The 12,521-nt window shown below is 39.7% G+C and overlaps 1 protein-coding gene across 8 annotated transcripts in view; it reads right to left on the bottom strand.

Moving 5' to 3' along the window:
* ENOX1 (ecto-NOX disulfide-thiol exchanger 1) overlaps positions 1 to 12,521 on the bottom strand; it is a 373,111-nt gene that overhangs the window by 128,758 nt on the left and 231,832 nt on the right. For all 8 annotated transcript variants that reach the window (XM_042806116.1, XM_042806120.1, XM_042806117.1 and 5 more), the window contains one exon: positions 12,042 to 12,179. In XM_042806116.1, the coding sequence (XP_042662050.1) occupies positions 12,042 to 12,179 (138 nt within the window). The remainder of the gene's footprint in view (positions 1 to 12,041; positions 12,180 to 12,521) is intronic.

Raw genomic sequence — 12,521 nt, 5'->3', positions numbered from 1 at the left:
TGGGTTTTCTAATCTAACAGACAGATGAAGCCTGGTATTTCATGGTCAAATTCATTTTTCTTTATTTTACTAACTGAAGGAAAAAAAAATTACAACCTCTTATTCCTGCTGGCTCTGCAGACTTGTACAAGTGGAAGAGGGAAACTGGGTCCTATTCTGGTCTGTCCTATTGATGGAGGGGATCTCTCTGCCTTAACCCTGGGATCATTCTCTCCTCTTATATTCATCTCCAGAACTCCAGGGGGGACAATCAAGGCTCCAACCATAACATTTGGTCAGCAACACTTTACTACAGGATTTTACTGATGCCAGAGCAAAAACAGGTTTGTTACCCTTTAAATCCCCAAATGAGTTTGCAGAGCAGGAACTACTTGCAAACCTGTAAACTCTATTTATATGCAGCCATCAAGTAACATGGACTTTCCTGATATTTTCAATCTATAACACAACCGTAAAAGAGAACTCTGACAGGTTGTCATCTTTCGATCATAAAAGCATGGTGAGCAATAAAAAGAGTCCTCTGGAGGACTTCCTTACTTCATGCTTACTATATACATATGTGGATAAAGCATTAAATACAGTATCTCAAGGCTACCGAGGAAACAAATCTTGAAGCACAACAAATAACAGGTCATGTAATCAAGTCTAGTGAGATGTGGCTCTCATGCAACATGGTCCACAGAGGCCAGATGCCATTCTGCATCAGAAAATGTGAAATAATTGAGCTAGGATAAGGCAAATGACCTAGGAAATGTGTGAAAACCCAAACTGTCTTTGAATACTAACAAGAACACACTAAGAAAATATCACTAGATCCACAACCTGATGCTTGTTAGCAAGAGGAAGGGAGAATAACAGTATACAGTAACAGTGGCTAGAATATGCAGATGTGTGATAATGTTTCTGTTACACGGTCTTTAGAAGAATAAGATCCCTCTGTTACTACTTGAGGTAGCTAAGAGACCTTAGTGCCTATTAGTAGATATCTGTTGCATTACAGAGATTGCATTCAAATCTACGCCTATGCTTCATTGATGGAAAACTAGAGATCAGGGGAAAGAAGAGGCAGGGAGGTAGGAACACAACTGCCTGTTAAAGGAGCTGCGGTAAAAAAGCCCTCCACTGAGAACCTGAGGCCTCAAATCCCTGGATGAACAGTTGGAAGGATAGTTAGCTCTCGTGTCCCTGATGAGCTCAACTGCTGAGGTAAAACACTGGAAGAGAGGCAGTCCCTAAGGGACACCAAATGGTGTATATGAGTCATTAGCTATCATCATTTTGTTTTCTTAGCACTGCACCTCTACATTTCTAAGGCGTGCACATGTGTAGAGACACATGCCACCCCATCAGGTAGTGCTGAACCAGTTTGGTATAGAGAAATAAATGCTGGGATCCGTCATGGAGATATATATATGTTCCCTCTTGAGGCCCACTGATAGAAACTTCCATTCATATATAATAGCCCCCTTGGCTTCGAGAGGACAGTCTTTGTCATGATGATTACGTGCAAGACTGTTTCTGCAGAATTGGATGGTTTGGGTTTGTTTTATCTTAATTCCAGCTTAAATTCCACACAGACAACAACAAAACCCAACAGAAATGCGGGCTGTTTGCTCTTTTTGAAGGGAAAACATAGGGCACATGTTCCAGACAAACCACATTTAGATTTTAAAGCTCAGAATTAACACCTTAAATTGCAGCTAGAAATTATCTTAGTCTTGAGGCTGAAAGTCCTCAGTCTTGGGATTTGATAAATCAGTCATGACAAGCCTGAACTGGTTATGGTTTATTACAGAATCAAGCCTGATTATCTACTTGAGGTAATTAGACCAGAACAAAAAGACACAAAGTAAAAAGGCAACATATGTAGGAAGAATTGAAAGAGATATTTTATTTTATATAGGCTGGTGAATAACAAGAATGAACTTGTACTCGAGATTTTTTCAAATACTGAATTCTGGCTAATAATTTAAAGAGACCCTGCAATATTTATAATAAGCAATTTTTAAAATCAGCTACACTTGGAGCTACTCAGCTGCAGATTCCCATTCCCTGCTACCTGCTCACAGTCCTGAAAACAAGACAGCAGCAGCCAAGCTCTCTCCTCTCACAAACCGTGACCTTTCTCTACGTTCCTAGGGGTTTACAAAAGTATTAAAAACACAGTGAAGAAAAAAAAAAAAGGATGCTACATATTTATTACATTAAAGGACAGAAGTACTGTCCTTGGGTATAAGCATACTAAATATAAGGGAATTAAAAGAAAATAAAATCTGGTCACTTTTCTCTTTCCTGTCCTCTTTATTTTGGTGAGTTTACTGTTATTTTTAAGGAATAATTAATTTATTTATGATACTGGCAATTCTAGCAGATAAAGTTGTAGGACATTCTGTAATGTCTCAAAAATACTTCTACAAAGTATGCTTGAAGTGCCAAAATTGTTATCAAAAGGCCCCAGAAAAGAAGGCTTTAATGATTATTCCTGGAAAGTCCAAGTATAGATCAAGTCCTGAAACGGGAGGTTTCCAATAGAAGGATTAAATAGATTTGACAGATGCAGCTCAGAAGTAGGGTAAAACTTCAACACTGCAGTCTGTTATAATATCTCACATTTATTTCTAGTTAAATGAACACATACAATTGTATTAGAAACAAGAAAAAGAGTTGCCCTTTCCACTCACTGCAGTCTGGACATGTCTGTTCTGAAACACAGATTGTGCTGCCAGATCTTTACTAAAAAGGGGACAGTAAGCACATCTGCACCTTCTCCCACAGTGCTGTCTCCTCTAAATGCTAGCAAAGCTCTTTCACCTCCCTTTTCTCAATCCTTCTCTAAAATTCACAGCAGCATAGTCAAAGAGGAAGAGCAGGTAGGAATTGTCTGCCTGTTTCTAACGTGCACAATAGAGTTTGCCTGTTTCTAAGTGCCTGACTCAGAATATCAGATAAAAAGAGTTAAACCGCTTTTCACTCACCACCATATTACTGCTGTGCCAAGATACCTATAAAAAAAGCCACACAATAGGCAGTCAGCCCCGTAATCACTGCTGCTTTTCATGCCAATCAGCATTATCCCATTGTTTCCATGCGGTCCCTTACCTACCTGGTTTATCTAAGTGAAAGAAAACAGACCATATGCAATTTGGGCTGGGATTGACTCTTAAGTGTTCAGGCAGTGTTTAACTTAGTGGAGCTCTCTATTTTTAAGACTTTCCTTTATAGAAATAACAAATAATTACTAAATAATGTAGGCATTGTGGTCAGGAGGAGGAGATTATTTATAAAGGAAAATCAGCTAGGGTCAAAAGAACCATTTTTTTACGAAAAAAAACAACAAACAACTGAATGAGAAATGTGCACACACAGGAAAGGCAGATAAAGTTGTCCTTGTTACATGAACAGATCTATTAAATTTCTGAAGCCACAGTAACAGAATGTCTTCAGTATCTGGGCAGAACACAATCTAAATACATGCTGCAGAGTATTAGAGCATATTGTATGCATTAAGTTTAATTATCTTTCACCTCTACATCCACTAACAGAACTACTCCAGTGACCAGCTGCTTCCCATTACAGAGACATTACTCAGAGCTGGTGATGTCATGCACATCATTTGTCACCAACAGAGCAGAGGAAGGTGTGGTAAATCCACTGTTTATCTGAGCGAAGTCAACATTAGTAAAGTATTATGTTACAAACTCCCTCACATGCCTAGGGATTAGTCTTGCTGAAGCTCAGCTTCCTTCTTCAATGCAGACCATCAAAGGACATTTTTCCACATTGATTGCCTCTGCTGATATTTCACAGACAGACTCCTGCAGAGAACTGGATGTCCGTCTTTATGCACTTTGTGAGACCTGATTCTCATGCAATAAACAAAGGGCATTTGAAGGACAGGTGGCAGAAAGGAAATACAACCATGCTTATGTCCTTCATCCCGATGTAAAATGTAGAAAGCAAGCTTCTCTTGCTTACTCTCCAGAGGCCAAGCTCTAAGCATCAACCTAGTCATGCAGGCAAGGAGAGAGCCTGACTAGGGAAGAACAAAAGATTTTATAGCCCTTGATTTGGGGTGGCTGCCTGGGGATTCATTCATATTCAAGTCTTCCCTTCCCAAGGAAATCTTGCTCTGCGACTGCCCCAGGCCATGCCATCTGTGCCATCCTGATCACTTCCATCTCCTGAGAGCACTCTGCATGGACAGAGTTAACAGGCCTCTTGGGACTGATGTGCCCATCTCCCACAGACCACCTACACAACCTGCAAACAACTTTGAGTTAAGGGCTTCCAGGTAGCATCGCCTTCACCCTTGCCACCTAGACACCATGACTGTGCTCAGCAGGTTGCCTTCAAACAGTCTGCCATTAAGAAGCCTTTTTTTTCCCAGGAAAATACATAACCTGGTATTCATACCTTGTCTTTGATTAGTTAAAATGATCAGTTTGTTCTCTCTGTTGTTTTCTATCCACAATAACTCAATCTTCTCATCAGAAAGCTGTATTTTACATAGAGGTTACACTGGATTCCCCATGTTGGCCAAGGAACCTGGGATCCTTGGATGAGGAGTGATGTGTGAAGGGGAAGTGCTGCAGATAAGCTCTGCTTCAGCAGAAATGAACAGTCAGGAGCAAATGGTTCCCAACAGCCTCTTGGCTTACTTTATGCAGTGCGATGCTCATAATTACTCACGGGCTTTCTTGTCTACAATAAACAAACACATGGAAAATAGCAGGAATGGAGACTTTCCAAAGTGAGATAAAAGATGGGGAAAACTTTAGCAAAAATAAAATATTTCCTTATGTTACTTTACTGTAACTTCAAATAAAAACATGACAAACAGATTTTTGGTGTTATAATTACCAACATCCAGGAATTAAAAAACAAAACAAAAAAAACAAACCAAAATGCCAAAACATCTAAACAATATGGCTTGCATAATAAATTTATTCCAGTATTTTGAGACAGTTAAGAAGAGTTATGCCAAACAGTAATCAGTGTGTTTTCCTAAACTGTTAACTGGCCTGGACAAAAGTATCACAACAAAGAGATGCCATATTCCTGAAAAACTCTTCACTCCACATACAACAGAAGCTTTGTACTTAGCAATTCCTTTTATGTACCCTTGCTCACCTCTGAGTCTTGTTTATTTGGGACATGCAGGCCCTCATACTATGTTAAAAAGCACTATTTATCTTTAAACGCTGAACAAATTTTAATCATTATCTTCATCCTTGGCCTCAATTAAGGTCTAATATAGAGGAGGCACTTGAATGACCTAAGAGGCACACTTAACCCTGCATAGTGTGTCAAAGGCACTTAGAGTTTCTGCCACATTTCCTCTGGCCATCGAATCTCTCTCTCCTTTTTCTGTTGTAACCTGACTGTGTTTGTTCCTAGCACTTTAATGTCCCCTGGTGTGAAGTCTCCTTGAGTAACACTCACATGATAGAAAGTGTGATTAACTCTGCAGGCGCTTTTCAGGTCAATGAAAAAACCTACTTGTTACACTAATATATAATACTTCTTTAGAGATGCTCCCAGTGGCTCTACATATTGGGATTCCCACAGTACCTGTTCTCTTTCACTCGTGCTGCTCTCCTGTGTCTTGATAATAAAATCACATAGTTTTATCTGGGTACAAGCTCGACTCTAATCTAATCCTAGAGTATGTTTCACATCTCTTTAATTATTCTGATTGGTCATTCAGATAATTTAAATGGCAAATCTTCTCTTCTAAAATGCAGCGTTTCTGTAGTGAAGACTATAATAATAAAGCAGGAAGGAACTAGAATAAAATCAGGAAAATTATATGATTTTCTTCACAGTATGCCTTACTACATTTCTCTAGTTCCATAGGCTGGCTTGTTAACGAAACACAATGCATAAAACAGGTTGGGAAGCCATAGTAGCCAAAAGAATGCCTTCCAAAGATACTTTGTAACCTCAAGAGGTTTGCAAAACCTACACAGTATTTTTCAGATTTTATTAAGAGTTTTTATATCTTCTTTTACTGCCAGATGTCAAGCCAGTGCAGTGCTCAGAACCAGGCTAAACACACTGTACAGTACCATGCCACCCGACAGCTGAACTTTTCCAGCAGCTATTTGTGGTCTGCAGCTTACAGGGACAGGGGAACGAAAGTGCGTGAAGCGCCTTTACCAGCTGCCTCTGCACTTCAAAGCTTACATCTGGAGATTGCTAAACTTTAGTCACAAATTACAGATGCTCAAGCATTTTTTTTCTAAAAAAAGTTACCATCTCCAGGACGTAATACAAATGACTCACTTTAAAACTTTTGTGGATAGACCCTGTAATCAATTAACAGGAGCTCAGTATTAATTACAGAAAAGGAAGCTGTGTTTTGTTAGGCATGTCTTGCACGATTCAAGTAATGTGCTCATTGGCACATTGGTTCAGTGGCTAAGCAATGAAGTGTAGAAAAAAGGAAGCTTTAATAGGTAATGGGATAGCACGGGTAAAACAAAATGAGACTGCCAGATGGCTATCAGTGGCTCCAAGACTCCAGTAATGGAGAGGCCACAGAAGAAGTATACATACACGAGTTGGCAGAGTTTTCTGGCCAGCTGACTTCTTAAAGTCTTCGGCACTGCTTAATGTACAGTCTTTGGGGAACTGCTGAATATAATCAAATATACCTTGATTTCCTACCTTATTTGATTTTTCTTCATTAACATTACAAAAATAGTACACAACCAGAACAATGAGGGATACATTTACAATTTAGTCAGCATATGATGATCTGCAGTCGATAATAACTCATAAAGCATGCCTCATCTATTTTATGTTAGAAAGACACTGAAGCTTAAAGGACTTTTCCATAGCCAAGGCAGACTGGTGAGGGAATTCTTAAGTCTCAGCCCACCCTTGATTTTTCTCAAATAATCCTTAGGTGTCCTCTTCTGCATAGGAATCAGTGAACTCTTGAGATACTGGAGAGAGTAGGAGAAGGGAAAGTCATCATATTAGTCCTCCCCCTGGTGTGCCCATCACATGGAAAAATGCTTGAGACTAATTGGAATCTGAATATAGTAATTGCCTTTGGTTGCAATCTTAATTCTGAAGAAAGAGAGAGTCTGAATATTACACCTCCAAAGACTTAGAGGTCTTGAGCTAACAAAATTCTGGGAAGGATATTCAACCTCCTGTCTTGGGATTTAGGCGTCTCTAGATCAAAATTTCCCCAATTTTTCTGTTATCAAAAAGTAAGTCTGGGGTTGCAGTTTCAGTATTGCAACTACTTTTTGTCACAGGTAATGTTTCTAAAAGTGAAGTTTTGCTGAGTTATGACTTGATTGGAAATATAACCTCTAGTTTGGGGAACCCTGTTCTATATATTAATGATCAAGAGGAGAGCCCATCAGGGGGAGAAGCACTTCAGCACTCATTTGCCTTGTACATCTTTCCCTGTGAAGTGTCTGGTACTCAACACTGTCAAAAGCACAATCCTGAGCGAGGTGACCTGATTGGAACTGACAGCTCCTATGTTCCACTGAAATCAGGTCAAAAGACAAGTGTGTGGGGAAAGCAAAGACAAATGGAAAAACAGAGAGGTTGATGTCAGTGTCTAATATTTCACAACCTCCAGTGTCTTAAAAATACATGCCTGAGGCCACAAAACTGGTGTGTTTTTTCTATACTTTTTGGTAAGCAAGGTGTTAGGCTTCAAAGCTTCCTAGTTTCTGATTTCACTAGGATTTTGTACAAGTGGTCAAAGCCTAACTTAAGCAAAAACAAGACTGGAGGCCACTGAAAATGTTAGTATCTCGAGGCTGAAGCATGTTGGCTGGAGTCACATGAAAAAGTGTACCTTAATAAACATCCTGAAAATAATCAGAAGGCATCAGTTTTCAGGCATACCCTTGACTTCTAGGTAGATCTATAACTTTCATCTTGGATGTCTGCCCTTGTGTTTTGTTATTTTTCTCTGTAAGAGCACAAATATGTGGCACATGGCATAAGCTTAAGTAAGTCTAAAAGAATTCCCGCTTATGTACCACTCTGCATGCTCATTTGTACCGGGGAACCTTTCAACATACACCATTTTTGACTAACAAGTCATCCAAGTCATTCTGGAGGAAAGCATCTCAAAATTGCTTCAGGTTTTTCAGGGTTCATTAGTGAAAGGAGAATCAAACTGAACTACAGAAGTAAATCATTCTCCTGGCAGGATGTCTTCCTCTAGAAAACAGGTGACCTGATGTCATTTGCTGAAACAAATGAAAGCATAAGAACACTAAATTCAGCCATGCCAAAACTGCCTTTAAAAAGTCCAGTGCAAAAGCAAAATAAACCAATCTCAGTTGGCCTGAGTTCACTGAGCTTTTCTGCTGGTCCTAAAATGAAACAAAACAGCAGACTTGAATGTACTCTAAAGATGTGCTTGAATCAGAGCTGCTGAGTGCCCAAAGAGGATTTAGATCTCAAAAAGGTGGAGTACAAACCCTTTTCACCTGACCATTTCTCTCACTCTCAAAACATAGAAAACAGCAATTTTAAATCCTGGATAATTCAACAGCAGTTTAGCAGATTTTCTCCAACCTTTCCAGAATTTTTTTTCCTCTGGGGTGAGACCAACTGTGAGAAAATTCAGTCCAAAAGGCCATTTTTTTTGGAAAAAAATTATAACCTGCTGAAATAGAAAGTTTAGAATGAAAATAATTTCCAGCCATAGCTATTCCACATCAATCTTTAACACTTTAACTAATGCATTATTAAACTACAGTTTATTGTATAAATTATGTATATATAACGTATAAATGCATATATTAGTGTATATGTAAAGCAGTAGCCAAATATTATGGAAAAAGGTAAGCTTTCTTAATAACAATAATTGTAAGCAAAATATATGTAGAAACAGAAGAGATGTTATACAACTATTAACAAGAATCCATCTTTACAAATGAAAGGCTCTGACATTTGCCCAGATCAAAAATCCAATTTTACAGCTCTGGGAGATGAGGAATTAAATAGAGTGCAGATATCATCTAAACTGGTATTATAAGGTTAGCACTGCTTAAAATTGATTAGTTACCAAGACCAGAGCCTACGTCCCAGGCTGTGAGAAGAGTATTGGCCAGACCTCCATCCCAGGCTGTGAGAGGAGTATTGGCCAGATGTTGAAGAAGCTTTAGTTGTCATTTTAACAAACTCTCAGGCTAGGCAAGAGCTTAACAGATTGCAAAGTGGGGACCATAACTCTGTTACAAGACAGGCATCCCAGCATGTTACACAGCAGCAAAGTTAACAACAGTTGGGGAAAAAAACACATCAAAAACCTTTAAAAAGACTTAGTAGATCATATGGGCTCCATACCTAAGGGAACAAAAAAGCCATGCAGTTCAGGAATTAGGAACCAGTTGGTTTGGGGAAGAAACAGTTGTGAATGGATAAATCCTTTGGAAACTGAAAGATCAGAGAACTAAGAGATATGTCAGAATATAGATGAGTACCATACACCAAATTTCAGATTGCTGCAGGTTATGTAAAGATACCGAGGAAACATCACACTCTTTCCACAATTAATCTAAACTATTTACTGCTTTCCTGGTTGACATCAAGGCAGGAAAAAACTAATAAATTTAATTTTTCCTCCCTTTTGAGGAAAAGCATTGCATGTGAGATGAGGCTGCCGTGTAGGGATTGCGTAGTACACCTGAGAACACAATTTACACAGAAACCAGAGAGACAGAGAAAGAGAGGAAGAAAAAAAGGTGGGAAAACCTCCACAGGATATGCACTGAGATGCTTATAAATGAAAGCAGCAGAAGATGATTTTGACATGTGGCTATTTTCAGGTTTAGAGGTAACCACATTCAAGTTGAGCACAGCACCTGCAGGCAAAGCCAAGCCAGAAAATGGAAAAAGTTGTTTCCCCACCAGCACATAGAATCATAAAACGTCCTGAGGTAGAAGGGACCCACGACAATCATTGAGTTCAACTTCTGACTCCACACAGGACGAGTGAAACCATATATCAAAGAGCATTGCCCAAACGCTTCTTGAACACCAACAGTCCTGGGGCCATGACCATTTCCGTAAGGAACTTGTTCCAGTGCTTGACGACCCTCACAGCAAAGGACTTTTTCCTAATAACCAATCTGAACATTCCCTGGTGGCACTTTAAGCCATCCCCTTGCATCCTATAACTGGACACCATGGAGAAGAGATTAGCATCACCCTTTCTGCTCCCACTCATGAGGAAGTTGAGACAGCAATGAGGTCTCCTCTCAGCATTCTCTTCTCTAAGCTGAACAAACCTAGTATCCTCAGCTGCTCCCCTTCAGCCTTACCCTCTAGTCCTCTCACCATCTTTGTCATCTCCTTTTGGACACACTCTAATATTTTTATATCCTTCTTATATTGTGGAGCCCCAAACTGTACACAGCAATCAAAGTGAGGCCGCACCAATGCTGAGTAAAGTGGGACAATCACTTCTTTTGACCAGTTAGCTACACTGCACTTAATGCACCCCAGGTTGGCCCTTTTGGCTGCCACGACACATTGTTGACTCATAGTGAGCTTCCCATCAACCAAAACCCCCAGATCCCTTTGTGCAGGACGGCACTCCAGTCTCTTTTCCCCCAGTCCACATGTACATGGAGGATTACACTGGCTCAGGTGCAGAATCCAGTATTTGTCCTGGTTAAAAATCATACAGTTGGTGATTGCCCAGCGTTCTAATCTATCTAAATCTCTGTACTGGGCCTCTCAATCCTCAAGGGAATCAACGGCTTCTCCTAGGTTGGTATCATCAGCAAACTTAATGCGGACTCAATTCCTGCATCCAGGTCATTGATAAAAACACCGAAGAGAACTGGCTCCCAAGGAGCCAAAGGTTTTGCTTGTTTCTTTTAATCGGGAGCATGGAGCTAAATCCAGACACCAGGACTGAGTTCACAGCCTCCACCAGCTAAACTCTCTGCTTGAGTCTGATTCATTATAAATCAGCTTTCTTGCAGCTTAGTTTACCCGCCTGTGAAACAGGTAATTCAGAGCCAGACCATCAGCTGTGAATTGGCACAGCTCCACTCGGTTCCCAGTCTCAGAAGGGGACATATTTGGCCAAAATTAAGTATCACACATCACTGATGAGGCAGGCAGAGTGATTTGCATCATGACCTGGCTCACTGCATCCATGCCTACTTGGACAATGCAGATGTGACAGGATGCTCCTCTGATCCAGATGTTACACAGCTGTTCTTAAACTGAAGTGGCAGTGCAGCTTTCAGAGGGGATTTGTCATATGTCTGGCATGTGGATTGTGTCTATAGGGCACCCACCCATATAAAAATAATTTTTCTCTACCTCACAGGAGCAATGAAGTTTTATTAATCCCAACTAATTGGGCCTCTGCTGTTGATAATGAAATTTGGTATGTCCAGGTTTGTCTGTGAAACATTGCTGGTTTCAAAATATTATTTTATTGTTGCTAGAATAAGTGATCCCCTGCAACACTCTCTCAAACTACGTTTGGGAAGTGAAATGACAAAATCAAACAAGAACAAACTCTTGAAATTCAATTTATGGAGTCAGGCAGAAAGTAAATAAGCACACACCTGATAGGAAAGTTTCACTTCACTAATATCAACTGAGCATGTGAATTGAACAGGCTTTATGATTTTCTGCCCAATTAACATAACTTCAAAATCTTTCTTTGGTCAAGAGTTCCGAGCCCAGGGTATGCTTTGGCCGGACCTCAAGACATCCTGCTTGAACAGAGAAACAGAAACAAATGTTTCTCTTATGTGACCTGCCTCAGGGTCTTGACCCAGAATAAGGATTAATGATGTAGTTGTTTAATTTCCCCAAATAGTTTTGGCTCTTCCACAAGGCTAAAATATAATATAATATGGATTATATACCTACTACAAGAAGACAAAAATACACAGCATGCAATATTAACCATAGGTGATGTTTTCAGAATATAAAAGCATAATATCCTCTAAAATCATTCCATATATTTTTAAAAAGATACAAAGAATGACAGTACAAGTGATCTCTTTAAAAAAGAAAAACCTTACCTGTCACAAGCTGCTGTCCAGCTAGTCCTACTGGAACCATTCCCAGGTTATTCATAGCTGTAGCCCAAGCCGTTGGATCAGTGACTGACATGTTAAGTTGTGTGGTATCTATAGCTATACTTCCCAAACCATCAGCTGCTGCAAGAAAAGAAACACACTGTAAGTAGAAAAGTCAATGCACCAGGATTTTTAACCAAAACCTTCAGTGAAAATGAGATATGACAACCACTGCTTGGTTTGGGTTTGTTTTGTTCCTTAATTATGATTCACTTCTTAGACCTTTGATAATAGTGCTTGGTATTGTATATCAAAACATAAAGACATTGGAAACATTCAACAGACATAAAATGAAACAAGAGTGATTCAGGCTGGTTATACCTTCATCCTGAGGACAGCCAGGCAGTAGAACAGGCTGTGCAGTCGCCACCCTTGGCAGCTTTCAAGACTCAACTTGATAAAGCCCTGAGAATCTGGTGTGAC

The sequence above is a fragment of the Tyto alba genome, unplaced genomic scaffold (assembly GCF_018691265.1).
Source record: "Tyto alba isolate M040663 unplaced genomic scaffold, T.alba_DEE_v4.0 Super-Scaffold_45, whole genome shotgun sequence".
In the NCBI taxonomy this organism is placed as follows: Eukaryota; Metazoa; Chordata; class Aves; order Strigiformes; family Tytonidae; genus Tyto; species Tyto alba.
The sequence above is the reverse complement of the archived record's forward strand: the minus strand, read 5'-3'. Positions and strand labels throughout refer to the sequence as shown.